The sequence below is a fragment of the Hippoglossus stenolepis genome, chromosome 21 (assembly GCF_022539355.2).
Source record: "Hippoglossus stenolepis isolate QCI-W04-F060 chromosome 21, HSTE1.2, whole genome shotgun sequence".
Taxonomy (NCBI): domain Eukaryota; kingdom Metazoa; phylum Chordata; class Actinopteri; order Pleuronectiformes; family Pleuronectidae; genus Hippoglossus; species Hippoglossus stenolepis.
The window spans coordinates 3,429,759-3,455,907 of record NC_061503.1 but is presented as its reverse complement, the minus strand read 5'-3'; the positions used below and the strand labels follow the sequence as shown (position 1 = coordinate 3,455,907).

Below are 26,149 nucleotides of genomic sequence, written 5' to 3'. Positions count from 1 at the left end.
TATGGTCAATAGCTTATCACCTCCTTCCCTTGGTCCTCTAGTTGAGTGGAAAGCATTAAAAAAACATGGAACAGCCCTACTACATGTACTTCTCCATCTCCTGAGGTCAATTGCACATCATTTCTCCCGTTTAGCCCTCTCACTGAGAACAAGGTATCAGAGATCTTGAATGGCAGCCCTGCTATTATATGCACTGGACCGTATTTCCACTAACTTCCTCCATACCATATCTTCAACAATTGTTCCAGCAATCACACATGTGTTAAATGCTTCACTAATTTTATGAAGACTCACTTCACCCGGCCCAGGTCAAGAACTATTATCTAATTACTTCCAATCTTAACTAAGGCTATTGAAAGAGCTGCTGCTAAGCAGGTCTCAAAATCCCTCTTACTGAATGCCCTCCTTAATTCAAATTAGAGTGGCTGTAAGAGTGGCCACTCCACTGAAACAGCTCTGTTATCTGTGATAGAAGCCCAAAGGGCAGCTAGAACTGCAGCTCAGTCTTCGTTTCTTATCTTGCGGACCTATCAGCAACATTTGATACATTGAGCAACCGCATCCTGCTCACTGTTCTCTCCAATATAGACACCCTGGGCAAATTACTTTCTTGGTTTCATTGGGGATTCTTTCAATGTGTCATGGCATTGACAAACATCTTTGTCCCTTCCCCTCTACTCAGGGGTGCCACAAGGCTCCTGCTGGGGCACCTTCTCTTTGCAATATGCACAGCCTACTTTGTGTCCAATAATATACTTGCATGGTTTCTCTTATCTCTGCTACACAGATCACACATAACTATAACTGTGATTCTCACCAGATCAGCCCAGTTGTGCCACTTTCCACGATACAACATAAGAAAAATCAGGCCTTACCCAACGTTTGGAAAAGGCCGTGGTTATCTGTCACCTCAACTAATACAATTCCATTGCCCTGGCAAGCCTCGCTCCAAACACAGTGAAATACTCAGATAGTCCAGAATGCAGCACTGCGTCTTCTCTTCACTTAGCACCCATCTACTTGACCTTGATCATATGCTCCTCCTTGGTCACCTCACTCGGTGTGGCATTCCTGCTCGTATGCTACCAGGGTAGGTGTGTCCCTCTCTATTTCTCTCTTGGAGACTCATCTCATCCAAGAGCAACTAATGTCCTCTCACCTCTAACAGCCTAACATGCCGAGCTTGCACTTTCAGTGCACTTCTATACCTGATCTGAAACTGTTTTATTAAACAGACTTAGCACTTTGTACTTACTTCAAGGTCTCTAGCTGTACTGAAGTTTTAGTGCTGTCCATCAGTTGTAAGTCGCTTTGGATAAAAGGATCTGCCAAATGAGAATGTAATGTGCTGTATGGATGATGGAATTTTCATCTTGTTCCTCCACTTATTTTTAAGGTTTTCCTCTTAATTTCTCGCCTCTGTATTTAAGACATGATAAAAATTTACATTTTAAGGTTTTGTCGATCCATTTCTCTTAACTTTGCTAATTCACTGAGAGCTACAGGCAAAGGGTGTCTCATAATGATTTGTTATCAGTGGATGCAAAACTAGTGAATTGATTAGGTTCTTAGGCCTACTGTAAATTCATAATGATTACTGATTATCACAACAGGAGACATTTATCTGCCTATAATATGATCAGAGCTGCTAAACTGGGTTGCTAGCCTGATGGCATTTTCTGGGGGCTATGCATGTGTTTCCATTTAATATGTGAATGTGTGCAAATATTACTCACATTGCAGACACAGAAGTTTGTCCAAATTGACACATGATGGGGACATATCTCCCATTAGTGATCAAACAGCTGGGTTTTGGCTAGGATTCTGGTTTGGAATTATGGTAACTGTTGGTAGAGCCATATAAAACATTTAAAATGTGAATGTCATCCCTGAAGAAACAAAATCGACATCAAAATCATACTGTCTGCACCAACAGACTAACTGCAAACCCTAAACATTGAGGCAGAATCAATGAAAAAATACGAGAGAATGACAGAGCAAATTAACACCAAACTCAAAACACACCCGTTCCCTGTTGCCTTTTCAATTTTTCATGTGCTGGAAATAGATTTGGAGATGGATCCCAACCCAGAGCTGATACATTTTAATTTGATCCCTCCCATGCATCATTATTTGCACAATGCAACTGCAGTCATAGCTTGTGTGCTCGGAATGGCAAGTCTACATTCAAATTCTGCACACAATACCAAAATTTCCCCCCTCGCATACAACAAAAGGCAATCATTCCATTTGTTTTCCCACACAATGACCTGTGGATAATAGTAATACAGGGCTAGAGGTGGATGGAGAGAAAAAAGCGCCCGAGTTATCTGCCTTTCCCAGTCTTTGCCTCTTAGTTATGAATAATAGATTACAGATGAGAGCTGGAGTTTGCCTTGTAGGGAGGTGGGTATAAAGCGGCTTGAGGTCAACACGGCAGAGCCAAGATCTGTTTTTACCATCCCTATCTTAAGCACTTGAAGAAGTATCCTCACAACACCCTTAGCATGACTATTTATAACAGCTGCTGTATCACTCAAAGCAACTCTGTGAAGGACACGACAGTCAAAACACAATGTCGTGCTTTTCAATATGATGAACTGCCCGAGACAGCTCTCCCTTGTCCTTCCCCTGCTAAATATCTGGTAACCCAGTGCAGTGCTCTGCTGTCGTGCACCAAACACATGTTTACCCCTCCTGTTTCAGGCTTGGCCACCTTGGTGCGGAGTGACAATGGCTGATTACCAGGTTGTAGCTATATGGAGGAAACAAACATCCAAACAACTACCATTGTGTAATTTAATAAATGTAATCTGGGCTGAGAGGCAAATTAAACAGGGAAGCTTGAAAAGAGAAAGCTGTTTGATTCAGAGGCTCAACACTGTCCTTTTAGCAGTGGATTAACAGCTTTCAGATCTGCGCCATGTCTTTTAATGAGAGAGGGTGTTCACTGCTCACGTTTGGACATAAAAAATAAAAAAAAAATCTATCGAAACTAAACATTGTGTTCAGTTCCCAACGTGTAAGCTGTGACGGAAAAGAATACAAAAAGTCTCAAGTGTAGAGAAGCTGGAAATTCAAAGACTGGCACCGAAGTCAAAACACAATTCAACTGCCAACCTCTGCTCATCTGCTAACCCAGGAGGCAGAAACAGTCCACAGGGATGATATATTTGGGGCATAGTTCACAAGTTCGTTTTATTTCCAGGGAGGGCATGGCATTTTAAGTCATCTTATCTTGGATGGACTTGCAGAGGAGGGGTGAAGTCGGTGAGGTAAGGGGCCAAGAAGGGTGTGGATTTAAAGTTGTTAAATGGTCTTTTCATCAGGGAACTGCTCCCTGGGGGAAGAGCCGGAGGACAGAAGAACTTGATTTCCAGACTCCATTCTCAACTTTAAAGGATAACAAATATTCCTCGTAAAAAAAAAGAAGATAACATTACACTTCTTTAATTTAACTCTGAAGAAAAGACTAGCTAAACAGCAGGAGGAAGGTTTATACACTTTCATTATGCATGTATAAAACTCTTGAGCTAGCTTAATAAACCTAAGCCGCAGAAGCAATCCGCAGATGTGATGCTTCAGCACATGGTGGATTCCACATTCATCAGGCACCCAGCCTCCACTTGAGTTTATTTGTGTACAGGACCCCGTTGACCAAAGATGATGAATAACGAATCTAAAGAAGGGAAATTAGCATGAAAAAGTCCTTGTTTCAACTGATGCATAAAATATCTGCACTTACTTTAATGAGCTGCGATAAAAGTTGCCATGCTGTGCGGTGGGCAGCATCTTGATTGATGCTGCCCATTAAGCGTACACTGCCGTGCCCGAGCAAACATCACAGCAGCCTTGTCAGCCCATTGTCCCCGGCTACCTGCCTGCAAGGACTCTGTCTCGTCTCCTGCCATTTTTAACTGCCAAACTCCTACTCTCCAAATCCCCTTTCCTGTTTAGCTCGCTCACTTTTCACCGCTCAGATATTCCGTTTGCTCCACATCTTTTTGCATATTCCCCGCTCCCGTTTGTCTCCGAGATAAAGCCTTCTTCCTCTTCCCTGCAGCACCTCACTGCCAGACAAATAGCTCCACTTGTTTCAAAGTGGCCACAACAGAAGGACAATGATAAGAGAGCTGTCTCCCAACTGTCATTTCCTCCCTCTGCCCCCACATCTCACATCACTGTAATTGACTGCAGTGTATCGGGAAGTGCTATTGTTCCTCGGGATACGGGAGAGTCTTGTCAGGAATTGTAGGTTGCCTTGTCATTCACTGACCTCAGCGTAGTTTCGGTGGTATTTTGGAAAATGCTACGATGTGTTTGACGCATGTGTTAATGTCTCAACAGAGATAGTCGTTAATTCAGTCCTTGGCTGGAGGACACGCAAGCTTGTGAGTTGTGTAAATGAGGGAGAAGAAGAACTGCAGCTCGGTCTCTTGTGTGGGTGAAAGGCTCGGCAAGTCAGTCTTACATCGGCAACGCAGCTTCTCCTCCGCTCCTCTCTGGTTCTGCTGCAGCTCAAAGTGAATGATAAAACAGCAATGTCACACTCTCTTACTTTACCTTCCAACAGCCACTTAACCCCTAACTGAGCGGGGCTTTACCACGAAAATAAGATCTTCTCTACTTTTTACAGGAGCACAATGCCTCACCTCGGGTCTATATATCTTGGAATCTGCTGCATATTCAGCAGGAGAGGCTCCAGAGACGGGTCAAGTGATAGAGGTGTCTGATCATCTCTCCATATTGAAATTTGTCTTGATCTCTCTCCCCGTAATGAGTGCTGTGGTCCTGGCCCTGCTCTCTCCTGGACCTTATTAACACTTTCTTAATGGTTATTCTGCAGAGTGCTTAGCCAGCAGGTCACCCGTGCCAGCTCCCCAGAACCTGACCATCAATTTGTATGAGCAGGTACACTGTGCCCGCTGTCAATCAAAATCAGCCACCGAGTGAAACGAGAGCAGCTTGGCTGGATTCTCAGCCCCTAAAAGTGATTTGGGGCCACAGATTGCTCCCTGAAGTGGGACCTGCTTTCAAAGTGTTTAAAGAGGACGTTTTGTCACTGAAGGAAGAAATATATCTTTTGTAGGAGAGAAACCAGTCATGTAGAGGGTAGATTTTTACGGGACACATTTTCGAGGGGACTGTTATAATGCCTAAGATGGTGGCCATGTGATCCAAGGAGGCCAGATTCGGCCTTGATGACTTTTAGTAAGAGTAGTGGAGAAGCAAACAACACAGCTGTTGTGACTTATTCATATTTAGTGAGTATTTTTCAGAGCAAAAAGAAAATTATGTAAAGTTTGTAGAGAAAGATTCATTTATAAATTTGTTTTTCCATCAAAGCAATGAATTGATTTCAGAAAATCCAAAATAGGAAATTCATGGATGTTCTTGCAATATTAATTCCTGTTATTTGTATTTTGAAAGCCACATCTTTTTGACTCATACGATTTTGGTTTAAATGGATGAATCCAGGTTATAGATGGATAGATACTTTATTGATCCCAGGGGAAATTTAGTCAGAATTAAACATGCTGCCATTCCACTGCAGTGGAATTTGGGCTTTTACCATGAAATAGCTCCAGGAGATCCTTAATAACCTGAATATATGATCACATTGAAAGGCTTTTTGAGATATAATAAATACTGAGAAGAATGAATATAGACACATTGATAAAGTCTATTGTATCTAATAGCTTATTGGCACAGTATCATTACGGCACAGTGCCGAGTGTCAGGTTCAGAGCAGAGCAGCAGTTTGAAGATGATGGCACATCTGTCCATCCACGTTTGAGGCATATATTTATTTATTATGAATTATACATGGCTGAATCCCTAGTGACCTTAGAAGTGATTATATTTGAGAGTTAAAAGCAGCAGTAAGAACAATGTAGATTTAGTCTGGAAGCATTTGCACAGTTTCCATAAGTCCTTCTTTCAAATGACCCTTGAAGCTGCTTGTCAAGTCTATGTGGCTCTACAAGATGACTTTAGTGATGATGGTTTTATTTCAGTGTAAAAAGGCTTTGGATGTCACAATAATAGAGTCTTCGGCTCGGTGATGCGTCAGAGCTGTTCGCAGCCACTGTATGAATCAGCTGCTGCCTGCGCTTGTTTCTCCTCGTGTACCTTAAACAACACCAAAGGTTTTTTCACGGGCGGATGTTTTCGTCTTCTGCCTCATCAGCCTGGAGTGTTGATTACATGGGCTGCAAATGATGATGCTGCCTGTGGGCTTGTTTTTTCCGCGGCCTCTGATTCACTGGCAGAAACGGGGGATGACTGTCTCGCAGGAGGAGGAAGTGAAACACAGACAGGAGCTCTTTAAACCCTGCCATCTAGTTCTTCTCAACAGGTAAACAAAAAAGGCCAAATAAGAGGCAAACAGCTGCTAGTGCGTCGCAGCAGAACCAAATGATTGGCATTGGCTTTGTTTGCTTCCCCCCCCCCCCAAGTCCTTTCCCCTTGATAGTCTCCACGGCCTCCTCCTACTGCAATGTTGTACACTACAACTTGCTACAGCAACACAACACCAATTAGTGGCTCTTGCACTCGTTAATGTGCTGAAATTGCACTGTAAATAAAAGTTGTGTGATAACATCCCCCACTAATTCCGATGCTTCATAAAAACAATAATTGTCCGCCATGAAAACCAATTTGACTTGGTGCACAGGGCCGAATTATAAATTGGGCTTAGCAAGGTAATGGAGTATAGCACACGCTAAGTCAAGGATGGAGGCTTTGTCTGAAGTAATCACTTCTCCGGATGCTGCGGCTTGGCTGCGTTTTACATCAACAAGACTGACATATGGAAAAATAATTAAAATGGACGCATTCAACCAATAACAGCTGGCAAGCAGCATTTTTAATACACTATCGTATTTGCATGCTGGCTGTCAATCCACTCCCCTGTCTGGGGCAGAAAAACTCCAATCAATCAAGGTGTTAGGGTTGTAATCCAGCAACATCAGTGGCAGCGAGTCTCAATCTCACAACCTGCACGCTCGTCTTGAACACGCCCGAGCGCAGAGAAATATGACAACGTGACAGTGATTTACAGTGGGGAGCTTGAGTCTGTGACAGCGAGCGAAAGGAAAAGTACACTGCAGTTCTTCTGTGACAAGAACAATTAATATAAGGATGCGATTGGGCCTCGGCCTGCGTCGGCCAGAAGCGATGATGCGGTGTGGCGCTGCATCCCCACTGCCAGCAAACAGGGCAAAGCAGGGTTGCTCCAGCTCCCGCTTATCTATCTTATGAGATTATGTTTCCCGGAGAACTTTTTATACAATTACTGGCGACTCTGAAGCTTCAAACTGAGTTCTGCAGTTTTTACACCCAAGGCAGTGTAACAGTGCGGTGCCCATCTGACAGCAGCACATACACACACAACAAACCAGCGAGCATCCTCATTAGTTTGGCTCAGTTTGACAGAAGCCTCAACCTCGCTGCCTCCTAATTTTGGACAAGGGGACAAAAGAATACACAGGAGCAAAGGAATGTGTGAGGCGGCGCATCGATCTGGACAGATGGCCGAGGGGACGGGAGCAAGGTAAGCAGCTGTGCATGCTAAATAAAGTTCAGCGTCACTAAAAGATTGTCACCCTGGGAAAACACAAGGCCAGAGATAAGGAAAAAAAAAATGTCGGAATGCGTAGCAGTATTTCTGGTGTTCACCACTGTTTGGTTAAGTTTTGAGCAAAGGGAGATGGTGCAGGGAGCAGATGGACACACCCTCCCTCACACTACACCTGACTCCATTCTGTTGCACAGGGATTCAGAGGGAATCGTGGAAGTGAGAAAAGCAAATGGTCTGTGAACTGCTGTGAATTATAAAGACATGGCGGTGGTGTTGATTAATCCTATAAAAGTTGCTATTGCAAGACGCACGTGTGGAATTCATGCTTTAATAATAAACGTTTCATCTGAACTGTACTTGTATCATATTTATTTGGTTCCATATTTAACACAAACAAACAATTAAATGCTTCCATCAGCCCAAATAACAAATGTAGCTCTTTGTGAGTTATTCACTGTTTTGACATTTGATAAATCCCACAGGCCCACATGTGAATGTAATGTGATGTTCTGTTCCTGAAATTGATGTTTCCGGCTGTGCCTCACAAGGGTAGATCGGGTCGTCCACTAATCAGAATGTCGGCAGTTCGATTACAGCCCCCCCATCCTACTTGCCGCAGTGTCCTTGAGCAAGATACTGAATCTGGCTGCTGTCCCGGCAGTGTACGGTTTGATGTGTTATGGAGAAAGTGCTGCACATAGTATGATTGTGTGTGTGAATTGCAAAGCTGTGCTACAAGATCAAGATGCAACCACGAAAAGCCAGAATTCAGTGCAGTCAAATCGTTTTTTTTAAATGAGGAGTGTGACCCAAACCTTTCACTCAACTAGAAAATCGTGTGTCTAATACTGCGACAATGCCACAGTGTGTGGATGGTTTTTTTTGCAGCTGAGGGAACTCACAAAAGGACATAAAGAGGATAAGTATGCAATTGTCTCTCAGCAACAAAGCAAAATGTGTTCCTGAAGATTGTCTACATATGTATTTAATTTGCAAAAAATGTCCTGAAAGCAAAATCCACAAGCTGCTTTAGACTGATTGAAATCATTCACTGTTAAGTTCACTGCGGAGATGACGTGACTGTCAAAATCAAAAAAACAATTTCAGAAATGACTGATGTCATTATTCATCCAAAAATAATTGAAATATTGTTTCTGTCTTTTGCTGATTAGTGGCCACTAATTGCCATTAATGCTGCATTGTGGGATAATTTTGATCCACCACACCCGGTATATAGTAACTCTCAGTAGATATAAAGACAACACATGAGCGGACGTTATTTAAATGGACAGAATTTTTTATATATAGTGCTTTTTCTAATCAAAGCTCTTTACACAACATCGCATTCAGCCATTCACACACACACACACTATATAGAGTGACTAATTACTAATAAATTAAAGTCTTTGGATGTTTGTGTCAACTTCATACTCAGACATCGAACAGCTTTTGAAAGTGACGGAGGCTTCCTGCCACATTTCGAGCCCCAAGCGTGACTTGGGAAAAGGTTATTTCGGATTTATCAGTAAAATAAAGGTGTCGATATTAATCCTAGCAGCTCACTGTGTGCTGCTGTTTCTCCCACCTTCTCACTAGATTTTAAACTGATCCGATGACAAAAACTGCCTCAACTGTGTCTATATCTTGTCGTCTAGGAAAAAAACATCGAAATTCTTAAAGCCACTTCACAATAAAAGCCTATTTTTGTTCCTCTTTAAGTTCCACAACAACACATATTCAAAACCTGGTAAGAGTTTGCGTGCATAGCTTGGAATTGGGACACAGCTAAAAACATTTTTGTGTAGCCCAGAGATGGCGACAACAAGTTCACGGCCCCATTGCTTAAAGTTGCTAAAAGGCATTTTATGAAATGTAGGACACTGCCAACTGCAATAGAGGCACACGGGGTGAGCGGAGGGGAAGGCTGCGCACCAAAAGGGTAAATGTTGCCAAAGTAACTCTGAGTGAATTTGGATTTCAGCGTTCCTCCCCAGTGCTCGTGGCTGATCTTGTTAAGAATCCAGCACACGGCTTGTTTTTGTATCCCACCGTACAGATGTGAAGCATCCAGCTGCTCTGACGCTCAGCAACAGCCCCTGACCTCACCTGTCCTCCCCAAGGGCTGCGCTGCAACACACACACACACACACACACAACACACCACACACACACACACACACACACACACACAGCTTGCCATATAATTAACCAAACACACTCTCAATCTGTATAATTAAGCACCTTAACAGACGCATATTCAAGCCAGAGGACACCACCATGAGTCCTAAACCTTGTTCTGTCAGTGCGGTGTAAAAACGTACAGTATGTTCTGAAAAGGCTCACCCGAGACACAGCAAAGAAGACAACATCTGTTTTCGGATTCATGTGGAAACTGAATTTTTCCACTGGCTGACCGGTGAGCATGCATTTGCATTTGTTTGTTTTTTTTCACCCAGCGTTGTTACTCTCAGCCAGAGCAAACCAAGCTGTGCAAACCTCTTCAAAAAGTAATGAGGCCCGGTATGATTTAAATTCAACTGGACTGTTTGCTGGCTGGTAACCTTAACACGCTTCCTCCTCCTCCTCCTCACCGCTGCAGCTTCACGTCAGCCCACGTGCTCACCGCTCGGGAGGTTCAAATCCACCCATGGGTTTTTTTGGCCGGGGGTCAAGAGACAGATTTAGTGATTTACTGACAATTTCCAAATCATTAAAAGGGGAAGATTAACGACTATGTGTTGTCAGGAACACGGAGTACACTGTAGGAAGGAGCAATTTATATCCTTCAATCAGTCAAGGAGAGAAGCATAATATTATGCAGCTGAGTCTGTTCTGCTCTTGTGCGTATGAAGAGTGCTCTTAACAGACGATGAGAGCACGGGGGAGGCTTGGTTAAACTGTTCATTTCCCTCTACCACCCTGAAGTGATATATGCTAAAGATTACACCGAGCAGCGGCAATATCCTAACCAAACTTCAGACCAGTGTTTCATTGATTTTGGGATTCAAACCACAGTAATACCTGCCTCTGGGCACAAGACAGCTGAGCAGATCCGCTGGATAGAAGAATACTGTTAAACAACTGAGGCTCTTGTACATGCTTCACATTTCTTTTCCTTTTTTTATTTTTTTTTTTTTGAGAGAGAGATTTCAGCATCAGCGGACCTTTCCAAAAATCTCCATCTGTCCTGCTTCATTTTTTATTTTTTTTTTGGGCAGCAGAGGAATCAAAGGCTACCGGCTGCAAGAAAAACACCGATTTGACTGCACAGATGCTAAACCGCTGCTGTTGTGACAAAATATATGGCCTTAGTTGCCGGAGTGCTGTTATTGTGATATTTGTACAGAGGGAATTTGTTTAAATGAATCTGGATTCATAAAACCTCATCATTTTTCTCTCATTAGTCATCTTGTGCTCATCTACAGTGGGGGTTTTTTTCTTTTTCTGGCTGCATATGAATACCATTGTGACACGCACCTCCTCTGGGGATGAAAACAAACAAAGCGAGGAGGAAAAACAGAAAGTTTCATCTAAACATAAGTGCAATGGTTCCTCATTAGAAAGGAGAGGGAAGAGAAGCTTCCAGGCCCCTGCAGCTTTGCGCACTTGGAAACAAACACGTGATACCTTGCTAAACAAGATCAGTTACCACCACGCATGTCTGCCAAGCAACACATAAATCCGAGGTACAATAAAGGTATCATATTATATCATAAAGGTATGTTTTAAAGCAAAGATAGGTCATCAGACGCTGTAATTAAGATAATGAACAGAATCAGCAGGTTTTGATGCAAAGATGAGGAGTGGAAAATACATCGTGTTCGCTGTAGTGGAGCCAGAATTATATTTATATCATGCTGATTTTCTTTACTGAAAGATGAAGACACAATGAACCAGCGCAGGCATTCTCGCTGTGTCACAAACGCATTCAATTAAACATTCGAAAGCGGCATCAGGTAAAGGAGCTCACCTCGCGACCGCCTCGAGGTGACACACACACACACACACTGGGTTTGATTTGTGGAGCCAAAATGGATGGAATAAATCACAAGAGCTGAGCCAACATGGCTGCATACTAATCAGTGCATTACCCATGGGGAAACTCTGGCCCTGACTAATGGCTGCATTGGTTTGTGTGTGTGTGTGTGTGTGTGTGTGTGTGTGTGTGTGTGTGTGTGTGGATGTGTTCGGAGTCACCTACTCCACGCCTCGGCTGCACGTCAGCAGGAGTTCAGGTGAATTGTTTCGGACGGAAATTGAATCTGGAAACTTTTCACCTCCGTCTGTGTCTTGCTCATCACCAGCGTTGCGAGTGGAACATAACGTAATGGTGGCGGTTTGCTTTCATCGGGTATATCGAGCACAGACAAGAGGAGTTCATTCAATCTCCTGTGTGAGAAGAAAAGAAGAAAGGAACGAAAAAGAAAAAGACACTTTACCTTTCTGATGGCCCCGACCTAATGTCACGAAGCCAGAGGAGATGAAGTTGTGAAGGTCAGCGCCTCCGCCTCCGCTGCTCCTGATGCTCTCCTTTCCATAGTGGAGACCTGGTCACGCACAAACACACACACACAAACACACACACACACACAAAGAGGCAGGCATGCGGGACCACCACACAGGGACATGTAGAACATACATACATATGTGTGGAAGCACACGGGGGATACATGCACACAGGTACACAGCACACAGATACAAACATCAAGCAGACATACACAGACAGCGTTAGTTTATCCTCATCAGTTAAGTGTCAGTAGCATTAGCAAGACAGCTAATATATTGGTTTCCAGTATGGGGGTGTGGAACCTCTGGAAAAAGACCAGAGCAGGAACATATATTCATCTATGTTTGATGAAACAGGCTGATTTTCATAAAATACAGACAAAATGTGACTGGTTGGTTTTGTCAGGTATGCAACAGATGTTAAAGGGTCACAAGTAGATATGTCTGCTACTTTATAAACAAAGTCTCTGCATGTGAAAATGCAGAATTTGTAGATGAGTCCCTCTGGTTTCCATTTCGTGTTTGACCAATCACATTTCAGCAGGCTTTGGTTGGCCGCAGGTGAACAGTCCGTGTGGGGAGCAAAAGAGAAAAACATCAACCCAAAAAAGGCTATCGGCTTTTTAATTTATCAGCATTCATAAACCTCTCTCTGAGGTTCCTGCATATTTTTTTTTTCCTGTTAAAAGGGTTTTTGGGAGCTTTTCCTCACTCTAGTCGAAGATTAAGGACAGAGGATGTCGCACCTTGTTAGAAACCCTATGAGGCAAATTGTGATTTGTGAACACGGGCTATAGATTAGCCAAAATGCTGTCTGGAAAACCTAAAACACCAGCAAAAATTAACTCTGCTTGTGTTTTATGAGAACCGTTTGACTCTGACTCTCTCTAACCCTCTGTTCCTGTATTCCCTCATACACATGAGCATTCAGGCTGTGTGCCCATCTCCCTGTTTCCTCCTCCCTCTCGTCTCTTTTCAGAGCTGGACCATCGGCCTTCCTCCCTGTCTTGGCTGCCGATGCCTCATTGCAGTTGTTTTGGATCTCAATCTTTGTCCTCCCAGAGTTCCAGCCTCCTCCTTGTCCCTCCGTGCTTCTACAATTCTACAATTCCACCTCTTCTTCGTTCCAATACTCCCAGACATGTGAATGGTGGGTTTTAGGTTTGCCTCTAGTATGTTTGTTTAGTCTGTCCTCTGTCCAAGTCCTCATGGTGGAAAGATTTAGTGGCTCAGGTCCTATATCTTTTAGCAGCATCTGGAAGTGGCTCAATGTCCTCACAGATTATATTCTGTCCTTTAAAAGTGTTTTAGTTAGGGAGGAGTTACTCCTTGTCCTTGTCCTCCTTGAGGATTAAATTCTGTACAGATTCTCCCCTGAATCAAATTTGTGATTGTGATACTGGGCTTTATAAATAAAATTTGACTTGACTAACATCATTAATGGCTAAACAAGATTTCGGAGAATATGAGTGATGTGCCCATTGCATTTTCCAAGAGCTCAAGGTGACATCTTTAAATTTGTACTGTCCAAACGCTCCTAACAAGCATCGAATTGCTGCAGCCGAACCCGAGATTTCACCTTTTTTATTCCATATTCTTCAAAGTCTTGTCCCTACATTAATCACAATGTAATCTCTATAAAACATTCTGTATGTGAATTTGCTGAATCTGTAGGCGAGGGACAAGTTTCTGGGGCTGGAAGCCTCCTGGATATCATGTCTAGTTTTACCAATCACGTTTAATCAGGCTCCCCACAGGTAAACAGTTTGTGTGGGGAGCAAATCGACCAAAATACATTTTTGTTCTCAACTTTTTAATTTATCTTCATTCGTAAGCAGATTAGCCAAAATTTTGTCTGGACCTAAAACACCTACTTAAAGAATCACTGTTTGTGTTTTGTGTGGAGAAACGTTTGACTTGTTATAAAAGAACACATTGTGCTTTAACGGATTCCGTCTCTGTCTACACTGGAAGCCCCAAAGTATTGGCTGTTGCCCCCTGAGGCTAATTCGTTGTAATACCATAGCCGGTGGACTCGGAGACAGTTTAAGTATACATGTATAATACTGCTCAGCCTGGTGGAAAGTGTTGTATAATGTCTTCTGTGTCACTATAGAAGCGCTTTCAATGATGTCTCTGATGATGTCAAAGTGACAACAGGAGGGGTTCAAGATGTGGCCAAGTTGCATTACGGGATATGTTTGACGGATAAAACAACAATATGCTGGAAGTCAAAAGATTATTATGAAATGATGATTAATGTTCCTAATTTAATCGTGTAACAACATTTATCTTAAAGACCTATATCGCACCTTGAAATATCGAAACGCATCAGAATAACCAATCCAAAACCTGACTGAATGACACTTCACAAAAATGAATGCACCATGATTCTAAATGGACAGGATGTCTGTCTGTGGGTTGAACCCTGAGAGTGAGGGTACCACCCATCACGACTCGAGACCCCGAGCGGTGTGTCGAGGGAAAGGTTCGGCTCCGTTCTGTTGTCCCTCACAAACAGCGGAGCAGCGGCACTGAGGCGGCCGGTCACACTTGTTTTCGCTCCGAAAATGAGGCACGGCTCTTTTCCACTTCAAACGCGCAGCTGTGGTCACCAGCTCCCCAATTCTCTGCGCTATAAGTCTCACAAGCCACCAGGAGAGTTGAATAATAAAAATGATGCATGGAAACACACAGCTTGGGAAACTGATTACTTCGGTGTGAGCCGGAATTGCGGCAATGGGGCAAAAATAACTGCCCAGTCAGAGCTGGGTCTGTAATTTCCAGTACTGGCTCGGTGCAAGTGACAACCAGAAACTTCAGGCTGCCACACTGAGTCTGTGTGGGTGAACATATCAGCCTCTACTGCTCTCTCTTAAATCTGTTTCTTCAGAAGTCTTTCAACTTGATGGAAGTGTGATGCCCGGACAACCAATTACTATTTTCAATATCGTCAGATCTGAAAATATATCCAATAAATGTAATACATAGAGTAACGTCCATGTGTGTTTCTGGAAGCCACTGCATCTCTCTAACCCTCTGTGTGACCATCGCCCTGTTTTCTCCTCCCTCTCGTCTCTTTTCATTGGACCGTCGGCTTTCCACCCTGTCCTGGCAATCGGTGTCTCATTGCAGATGTTTTGGATCTCGATCTTTGTCTTGGCTCGATGTGCTCACAGATCGTATTCTTTTTGCCTTTTTTTTTTTGATTTTTTGGCAGGGGTGGGGGTTCCTCTTGTCCTTTTCCTCCTTGAGGATTTAATTCTGTACAGATTGTCCCTTGAATCCAATTTGTGATCGTGATATTGGGCTTTATAAATAAAATTTGACTTGACTAACAATCATCCACGGGCATTAAGAAAAATTGAATTTTACCAAAGCTCAAGGTGACATCTTCAAATGTCTTGTTTTGTCCAAAAGCCTCTAACTGTTGCAGCAGAAGCGGAGATTTCTTCTTTTTTTTGAATTCCACATGAACGTCACTCTTGTTAAAACGCTGCGCCTGCGTCACCCACAGTGTAATCTATATGTATGATCAGATTCTGTATGTGAATTTGCAGAATCTGTACGTGAGGGACAAGATATTTGTGCCGGATTCCGTCTGGTTTCTGTTTCTAGTTTGAATAATTGTGTTTAAGCAGGCTTTGGTTGCCCAAGGTAAAAAAAGTCCACAGAGCAAAAGGGTTGGAACACATCGACTATGAGCTTTTTAATTTATCTGCATTTGTATGCAGGCAGTTGTTAATACGTCCTCTATTTCGCACATTGACTAAACTCGGCCCAGCCATATAGTAGATATGGTCTTTGTTGACAGTAATACTCTCCAGATTTGATGTGTAAAGTTCATATTACCTTCACTAGACAAACCAAAGCATCTATGTCACAGATAAGGGTCAAATAATTCTCCTGTTAGTCGACCAATCAGCTGAAATGAATGGAATTCACCTTGAAGTGGTCTGGTGCCAAAATGACAGTGGACCCCAACATCAAAGCAAAGGGATCACGTTCACTGGACACCTGTTTGAGATTAGAAAACACTATTTGGGATTGTTTCCCCCATCATGTTCTCAATGGCCCCACTTGTGTCTTCCCTCTTCTCCACGGTGTCAAATAGAAAACCTCCCTGCGGTGTCGTTTCCCTCAGGCGCACACGGAGGGGAAACGGAGGAAATGTGAACCACGCAGGCAACATGATGGTATGTTCTCAAGAAAACAAAAAGCAATATGTCGCCACCACCAACATACCAATGCACTCTGAACTCAATCACACGTCTCCCCTGCGCTGCTTTTCAAGGCTGCAGATGGAGTATCCGCCGAGGCTATTCTCCCGTTCCATCAATTCTGCGAGTGTCATGCACGCAAGCCATTGTTGTCTGCCTTTGTCACCTTTGTCATTGCTAGGCCCCCCCACAACCCACTGCGACAACCCTTGAATCTGAAAGACCCTTCAAAAGCAATCCCTCCCTCCTCTTTCCTCCCGCTCCCATTCCTAACTCATTAAGGTGAGGTAGCATGAAGAGCCTGCAGGGGGAAGGCTACGCATTATGAATTTATCGTCCTTGATACAAAGAAATTCGTGACTTTCACCCCAACAATGTGCAGTGGAAATGAATGGGCAGTGGAGCGAGCAGGTGCTGAGGATTCATATGGTAATACTTCTTTAATCAGACTTCTCCACCGGACACCTACACCTCTGAATTACCTCGGAGTAGAATAATGTGAATAATAAGATAATCATATCTTAAACCAAGCTGGATGTGATGCTGTGTGGCTGGCATCGGGGAGGCTTTGTGGCTCCAAGGTCGATTGCACTTTAACATGGCCTGGCAGAGGTAATTTACATGGTGTACTGATTTTATAGCATTATCAGATGCTGATGTGCTGGAGTGGACATGGAGCTGTGTACTTCATCTCGATAAAGCCATTCAGCTGAGGCTTGGCACCGTGAAGCATCTTTATCTTCCTCTTGTGCTCCCTCAGTCTGAGATAGACGTCGAGCCTCTCAAGAAAAAAAGATTTTTAACTGCCATGTTGGCAAATACATGTCCCTTCCCTATTAACCCTGCCCCGCTCATGAAATTAATGGTGCAGTGCAGCATCCTGATCAACACTGGACCATTCGTCACTGGTACTGCGACTGGAAAGAGATGCTGATGGATCCCTTCCTTCACACCTGAAACCTCCTCACACATACACACACACATGTACTCTCAGGGGACCAAAGGTCCGGCTGTATAATGAGGGGCAATAATGAGATCTAGGGCAGGAGACAATTAGGTGGGGTCTCTCAGATGCTGAGCTTTAACACAGGAGCACTCAAGAGGAAGCTTCTATTAAACATGTTGATGCAGTCAGCATCGAAATGTTGTTTTTAACATGTGGGTGATGATCATCTGGCCAACTGGGAGCCAGTGAGGTCACAGTGGAGATGTTATGGTGCACACTTTAAGGATTAATTAGAGGCAGGTTGCAGGCAGAAAGGGGAGGTGTGTGTGTGTGTGTGTGTGTGTGTGTGTGTGTGTGTGTGTGTGTGTCGTGCTAGTTGCAAGCAGGCTCACTGAATATGATTATAACAGTGTCTATTAGCGAATAACTAATCTACCTAGTAACTAACTGACAAGCATCTGTTTGTATGTGAAACAAAAATCTCGTCAATTTATCAACTTCATACTTGGCATGTGATTGTGTATGGTGAAGGTAAGTGCAGTTTTGACTTTGGTATAATTTGGACACGTGATATGTTCAATTTTAATAAAACTTGAATAAATTGGGGACCAGCACTCTGTAGAAATCACTGTGGGCGGGGGGGCCGAGTTGCAGATGTTAAACAACAACTGGTAATCTCTGACCAATAATATCTGACCCACCAGATCATTTTGATCAATTTAATTTCACAATATGGGACTGACACAGACATTCGCAGGAGTCGCTAGTGCTGATCTCCATTATGGCGACAACATTAATAGAATCACTTCCTCTTCAGCAAGTTGCTGCAGTGCCTTTTGAGGTGGGATGAACACACTCTGCACCATAGACTGTTTATAAAAAGCTCTGCACACAACATCCAGCACACAAACAATAAATAAATAACTGTGTTTGAGGAGATTTACTAATGACGAGGAATCATTCTAAAGTAGCTCCGGAGCATCAACACAGGACAAGAGAACAGAACATTTCAAACAGGCAGGTTTAAACGGCACTGCACGAGTTAAATCACTGTTTTGTTATCAGGGCAAAACTTGCTGTTTGAAAAAACTCTCTCAGACAACAAACTGCACACACACACACACGCATTTAAAAATATCTGAAGGTCATGTCAAAGCTGCTAAATAGCTGGAAATGTTATTCTATCATCACGACCTCTAATTGTCCACAGCAGCTGACCTTTCAGCTCGGGAGGCTGCTCATCTCTCACTGACTCATAAATGACCGCTCAAACGCTGCATGGATCTCAAACATATACTGCACCCCAAAGCCGAAAGCTTTTCAACTTCCACATGAGCACACTCTCCGACACAGTCATTTCTCTTATGCTGCTTATTCTGATTCCTCTGGTGCAGTGAATGCAGCCCCATAACTCATAATCTTTTTTTTTGCCAAAATACTTTATGGGAGAAGCTGTATTTCCTTTGGTTTCTGTTGAGTAAACTGAGAGAGAGGAAAGAGCTGCTATCCTCTGCACTACCCCGTGAACTATATTTCATCATTCTGTGCACTAAGAAAATGTCAGAGAGGAAGCCAAGCAACGCTTTTTCAAAAAAAAAAAAAGAGACAAATCTTAGCCCGTGGTGTGCAATAAAAAAATCAACTTCATCTGAGAAGAGCTGTGGGCGAAACCGCATTACTCAGGGAAGCGATTATTGTTTACTTTAACCGACGGCGAACTCCTTTAAAGGTACCTACTCCTCTTTCAAGGTCTGCTCCTTGTTGTGGCTGTGGGGCGCTCTGTTTACACCCCAGCCTAAAAGAAGATCCGAGTCCCACAACAATGCAGAGTGGAGTGTGAATAAAAATAGCAGCAGCGCTTGCTCTGGTATCATATTATGCTGTCTGTACTGTTTTTGCTTCAGGCCCTGTTATATATATATATTTTTTAAAGGAAAATACTCTTTTAAAATGCAGGGAAGTTTTGCAGTGCGCCAAGGATTCCATGTCACCACTCTAGGCCCGCATTGTGACGAAAAAAAAATACATCAGCATGTATTTTTAGAATTGAGCCTAAACAAAGCTGTGAGGATGAAAAAGATACTTCAGCGAGGAAGTGATTACTGCTGAGAGCGACAGGGCGTCATTACATGTTGAGGATCAAAGCAGAGATGGATGTTAGTCCCACTCTTGACATAAGTTGATAGGATCCTCTCGGGCCCTTTAGCCACTTGCTTTATGAGGTCTCTCCACCTGATTTGAAAGCGTCTCAAAATAAAATAAAAAAAACTCTGGAAGTGGAGTGCCATTTTGAGCGGCAACGGCTCCAGCCGAGGAGCATCTCCTTAAGAGGCCTGCCTACTCGCTCTGTGCCAAATGCCCATTTAGGCGCACATGAATATGCATTTTCTGTGAGAGCGAGTGGGCTCCCTCTCCGCAGCATCGCAGAAGCTCCCAATTTATATGCAGACATTAACCACGCTTTTGCCCCGGCCTGTCACTGCCTTTCATGTCCTACCCCGGCAGGACTGCTATGGTCCCCAATCAGGGGGATGGTGGGTGGGTGGAGGAGCGGTGGGGCTGATGTGCGCTCTTTGCAGCAATTGTGTGCAAACAGGCAAAATAGACGCAGTCAGGCGGAGGGACAGCGACAGACCTTGACTGAGTACTGTATAGGTCTTTATATATATACTGTATATATGAATGCAGGGTTGAACTGAAGGCATCCCGCCACATGCAACTGTGTATCAGCCGCGCCCCCTGCATGGCCGCACGGTGACCATCAGAAACAGACGGATGCAGCGAACGAGCAACAAACACTGAGGTACAAGAAAATGTTCCCTGCAAGCATTTGATAGATGTGGAAGTGGCAGAGAGAGGCCGGGTTTACATGACTTATAAGACTGTATCAACACAAACGAAGCTGAACGTATGCACAATCTTTTTTTTTATTATTTACGGTGCAGAAGGATTTTTAGTGCGGTAGCTCAAGTCAACCGTAAGAACCACACGTGCTGGGATGTTTGGCTTTCAGAAGCTGTCAGCAGAGGTTAATAAAAGTCCCACTCCCCCTGCTGTAATGGCCTGTAAACCCTCTACTGCTTGCACCTGCCCTGAGGCAGCCGGAGGTCTTCTTGACCCTCCCGTTTATAGATATTAAAATATTTACGTATGTTGCCCTATCTTACGGCATGGTTCTGATGAATCAAAGCAGGTGACGGTTTATTTGTGCAGGGAACATCCGTCCATCCATAATCTTTACTGCTTATCCTTTGAGGGTTGCAGTGGGAGCTGGAGCCCATTCCAGCTGACATTAGGCGGACACCTGGACAGGTTGCCAGCGTATCACAGGGCTAACATACTGAGAATTCCTACACGAACATGGGGAGAAGATGCAAAATCCACACTGGAAGACTCCGGCCGAACCGGGATTCAAACCATCTGCACCACCCGCACCAGGCACCACCTTTTCCAAAAGGGTCACTTGTGCCACACTACCAGAGAAGATTCAGATATATCAGATTTTAACATTTTTAAATAGAGATGAAGCCTGTGCATTGATTTCCATATTAACATTATCAATGGATCAAAAACATTTTTACTTACTTAAAATGTGCATTTGAAAATGCTGTAGCTACACTGTTACTTACACAATGCTCTCTGATGGAGATGTCTTAATGTATTAATGTATGTATTAATAAAGGCCAATGTTTTTGTATCAGCTGATACTGACACCAGCTCAGTTTATGGTGTAAAGTGGAACCTGATCAGTTTGATTGGGCCTTAATACTTAATACTTAGGGCAGAGTAAAGGGAGACCAGGTCCACCAATCGGGTTTAAAACGCTGGTTTCACTTTCTAGTGCCAACATACAGAAACTTCACATTCTTGGTCCTTATAAAAAATACATATTTTATAACCTGGAAGATTCAGAGTTACCATTTATAATAAAATAATCAGCATATGGCAAAATGTAGAATGAAATAGTTTGGAAATAAGGAATAGGATATGTGGATGTGGATATGTAACTATATTGTATTTCCTATCTGTGAAGAACATGTTCCAACACTCAGTGACTTAAGATATTAAACCTGTTTTCATCATACACGGAGATATGTGGGTTCGCACAATTTCTTCAACAGAAACCAGATTTTCCTCGATGTCTTTCTACACATATGGTACAATGTAGCCCTAAGGTAGCAGCAAATCCAGGTGGGAGTTAACAATAAAATACATATTTTTTAAACAATGGTAGAAACAACAACACTTTGGTGCTTGAATGGCGGAAAAATCACCACCTACATTTCCACACATTGATATATTCTTGCACAAAGCGACTACACGTCGTTCTGTCTTTCCCTCCATCTCTGCGCCTCCTCTGTGTTTGTTCATATCTCATTATTCTCCATCTGCGTCCCTCTCCCCGAGTGTCTTTGGCGCTCTACATCTGATAACACCTGCTTTGCTTGAGAACCTGCTGGTGCTGCCCAGCTTTCTCTCAAACCCCCTGGTTTTCCCTGCGCAGTTTTCTTTGCCATATTACAGATTTATGTTCCCTGTCTGTTCCTTGAATTGTGTGGTTAAATCACACCGTGTGCACTGCGTCTGATTCACCCAGTGACTGACTGAGAGGTCATCACTTCCAGCCTGTCAGAGACTGCGGGGCCATGCTACCTTGCCAGCCTGTAATTATCTCCACCAGCAGCCCCCTCCTCCTTATTTTTCTCTGTCACTCTCGTCCTCGAGCTCTCTTGCTCAAATCAAATGATTACTGGATGTTAACATTGCTGCTGAAAGAGTGAACACAGTGGGTGCTCCTTGGAGGGGAATGCATAAACCCGTGGATGCTCGTGAGGCTTCAGCTTTTCTGAGTGTTCAGTGGAGACAGAGACGAGCTCTTACCGTGGTTGGATTTGGAGGCGTGGACCGGGGTGTAGTGGTTCTTGGATGAGGTTCGGACTGGCGTGTTGTCTTTGGGCGAGCCGTTCATCGCTGCAAAATTCTCACAGTCATATTGTGATATGGGGATGGGCCCCTGCTGCCTCAGGATGTCTGCAAGGGCCCTGGAAACAAACAGACACACAAAGGAAAACAAGGATGACTTAAGGAAAAAAAATAAAATGTTTCATTTCTGTCTCGGTGCAGCTGAACTGACTTAAAAACACAATGATAACACGTCTGTTTTCTTCACACCGAATGGCGGCTAATTGTTTATGCAGCGCTGTGTTATTATGGGTTAATCAGAGCTGCTCTGTTTCTTCTTTTTTATTTTTCCATTTAACTGCTGGGAACATGACTAACGTTCATTTTCAGGAGAAACAACATTGGATGTGTGAGTGTCTCGTCTAATTGGGTTGAATTTGAATGTTTTTCAGACAGCACCAGGTGCATATGGAAGGATGGAGCCCTCGGGGGTGGAATGGAAGAGAGGGAGAAGCAATCATGATGAAAGAAAGTTCAAAAAGTATTTGTTTGCTTTAGAAATCGCTTCAGCAAAAAGGGAAATCAAATTACTTTCGCAGCGCCGCAGCACCTCAAAGCTTTTGTACGACAAATGTATCACCGACGTAACCTTTGCTTTTAAATTAATATTTCAGCCTCACCCCTCCTCTCCCTGTTCCTTATTGAATGTGCAACGGCGCATGCATGTCACATGACCTTGATACAGCCCCAACGTTAACACAATCCATTATTCACAGTCTTAAGATTGCTCAAGTGTTGAATAATGCATCCCGTAAAAAAAAGAAACTATTCAATCTTAAGGAAATAATGTGTGTCAGCATTTGTTCACTGATGGGGGAACAGTCTCCAACATGTGGTCCACTCATGTGTGATAGCTCTCACATGGCGGCCACAGCAGGAGGAGGCCGGAGCCCGCTGAGGGGGTGAGTTGCAATCACCTGCCGTGGTGTCCCCATCTCTGCTGAGCAGTCCTGTCAAAACCCTGTACCCGGACACACCAGACGGCCATGTGCTGATGTGCAGAGGGTGGGCTCGTAGGGGAGGGCTGGTGGGGGGGGATTGTGGGTCAGGTTGTGAGGTTTTGGGGTTTGACAGCTGGCTGTTATAACTCGTCGGCCTCATGAGCTAAATATCTGGGATTTTGTTAAGATCAAACATTACAAGTCCCAGTTTCAAAAGATTTTTATCTGTAATATGAACTAATAAACATCTTATTTCAAAGGTTGAGCACTGGCCCTGTTCACTCACATATAAGCACACTTATTCACCAGCCTATGCCATATTCACTGTAGCTAATTTAACTACAGAATCTAATACAATGTAATGTGAAAGGTGCTCATAAGCTTGGCTCTAGATAACAATCTGTTAATTTATGCAAACACGTTGCCAGTCTCATTTTCACTTCATTATTTGTGATAGAGAGAAAAACACACCCTGACCTCAACATTAAATATGAATACATTCAGTTCTGGGATGGTACATTGAACACTGCTGCATGTGATATGACTGGAGGACTGGTTACGACCTTTGACCCCCGTCTACAGAGGGGAACACATTTAAATCTGTATTATTGTGCGTCCAATCATATACATCCAATGGTTAAAAAGATGAGCTCTTACTGTTTGTTTCTTTTCATGTCTTGTGGGAGAAGAATATTTTAAAGGCAACATGGATTAACAAGTCATTTTAATGTATAAATATGTGGGGGGGGTTTTAACAGTCCTCTTACCTGTGTATATTCATTTCCTGAGGCGGCTCTGTAGCTTTGTCATAAGCAACTTTGACCGACACTCCCAACACTATGATGAAGGCTATGATCCCACAGGTGATGTACACCGCCGTGTTGGTCTGATCCATGCTGGGATCATACGTCTCGCCGGTCGGGATGGGGGAAGGTTTGGCCGTCTGCACCCACACGGGCTTGTGGTAGTTCTTGCAGGCTTTCTGGTCCAGCTTGTCCTTCTTGTACTCGCAGCAGAAGCGCAGGTAGCACGTCCCGCAGCAGTAGCGGTGGTCCGTGTTGTTGCACTCGAACATCTTGTCATACTGCCCGCTCACGTCGAAGTAGCTCAGGCAGGTGTCGTGGTTGCTGGTGGGCGCGGGCGGCGGCGTCTTAAGCGTCGGGGCGACCGTGGGAACCTTCTTGGGCGACGGCTTGTTCTTTTTGCCGCCTGTAGCTGCGCCCAACACGCTCAGCGGGTCCAGGTACATCAGCAGCAACAGAAGGTGCCTTATCCCCATGGTAGTGCGAAGAACTCTCGACTGCAAGTCTCGTGTTGTTGGCAAAGACGCTCAAACTGTGGTTGAACGCGCAAAGGTTCAGCCTTGTGTAAGTTTCTCCAGCGGGTCTTCCCCTGCTCGCTCCCGTGCAGCCGTCATGCTGAATACAACTCTGCGGGCACTGCTGCCGTCGAGGGCATTTTTCTCTGCTATTCTTAGGCGGAGCACAAACTAAACCCAGTGCGAGGCGGCGGGCAGCGGCGGCAGGAGAGCACCATGTCCTGGCGAGGAGGAGCGGGAGGCGGCTGACGGATGCCCGGGCTCTGCGCGCTCTTCCCCGGCTGAGCGGCTCGGGGAGGCAGCGGTGCGTCGCTGTCCGAGGTGCTGAATCCTGGAGCTCTCCCCCCGTCCAGTTGTGCTCGCGTCAAAGTTGCGCTGTGGAAAGAAACAACAGCCTCATTAGGTATTATCCTCACGTCAGAGGCGCGTCATTAATAATTAGCAGGCTCCTACACGCCCAGAGAACTTGACGGATTCTCGTCTTTAAAACGAAACTCATTCTCGCAGTGGATTCAACTTGGTAACACGACACACACACACACACACATCACAATATCTATATTATCTTCCTGTCAATCGCTGTGCGTAAATGAATATAGATGCACGACATTTTCATTAGTGTTTTCAAATAAAACTGAAATTCAGTTTAAAGCATGTTAATGTTATAATTATTATTATTATTATTATTATTCTTGATATATTTAGAAGGTGGTAAAACCTGCCTACCTCTGTCAGGGTTCCCGCTGGGGAGTTGCTCTCTGTCTGGATCTCCGAAAGTGAACAGAATATCAGAGCTCTGAACTCCCTCTCTCTCTCTCTCTCTCTCTCTCTCTCTCTCTCTCTCTCTCTCTCTCTCTCTCTCTCTCTCTCTCTCTCTCTCTCTCTCTCTCTCTCTCTCTCTCTCTCTCTCTCTCTCTCTCTCTCGCTCGCTCTCTCTATCGCTCTCTCCCCCTCTCTCTCCACTTCTTCTCTCCTCCTTCTCTGCTCTCTCCCTCCCTCTGTCCCTTGCATCACTTCAGCGCTGGCGTCAGGACTCAGAAGCCAAGTATCGGTAAAATGCCCCCACATCATCCCCATTGCACGCACACCCTAAAACTCGCCTTCCTAAAGCAACAGAGCCTGTGGTTAACACTTGTGAATTAAATGGCTGATGGCTGATGGCTGAATGTCTCCTCGAGCCACCTCCACTAAAGTGTGCGTCGCTGCATGGGCACGTTTATTTGCATTCACAATTCCTCGACCTTTTGTGAGGCGGTGCTGTTATCATTTCGCAGCTACACGCCTGTAAACAAGCATCGTTTTTCAGGGTGAAACAGTAATTAGCTGTGCTCTCTCCCAGTTAATGCACTCATTATTTCAGATAAAGTTCATTCATTCTGCTCTGTAGCCAACCACGACACCTGGGGGATTAAGGAGGACTGATAGGGCTAAATTACCAGTAAAGTGTGTTTTAACTCTTCTGCACTGAAGTAAACCAAAGCTGTTGGGCACACTCCTGCAAACAGGCAGATGTTATATATTTTACTGTTCTGCTGTAAGCACTTAAACCCATGGTCATCAATAAAAAACACAGGTGTCCAAATAGAGACTAATTTATTAATGCACCTTTAAATAACAAGGTACAGAGCTCGGTTGTAATGAAAATACATATATTACACATATTGCAGTCAGCAC

At 44.0% G+C, this 26,149-nt stretch overlaps 1 protein-coding gene across 6 annotated transcripts in view; it reads right to left on the bottom strand.

The window, feature by feature from the left end:
• LOC118101026 (protein shisa-6) overlaps positions 1 to 25,342 on the bottom strand; it is a 69,236-nt gene extending 43,894 nt beyond the window's left edge. For 5 of the 6 annotated variants that reach the window (XM_035146641.2, XM_035146643.2, XM_035146644.2 and 2 more), the window contains exons 1-4: positions 25,202 to 25,341; positions 23,925 to 24,850; positions 22,136 to 22,296; positions 12,022 to 12,129 (exon numbers count right to left, since the gene is read on the bottom strand). In XM_035146641.2, coding sequence (XP_035002532.1) covers positions 12,022 to 12,129; positions 22,136 to 22,296; positions 23,925 to 24,436 — 781 coding nt within the window. In that variant the 5' untranslated portion in view covers positions 24,437 to 24,850; positions 25,202 to 25,341. Of the gene's footprint in view, positions 1 to 12,021; positions 12,130 to 22,135; positions 22,297 to 23,924; positions 24,851 to 25,201 lie in introns of all 6 variants that reach the window. The other variant, XM_035146642.2, reaches the window with a different exon arrangement.
• Between the last annotated feature and the right edge of the window lie 807 nt (positions 25,343 to 26,149).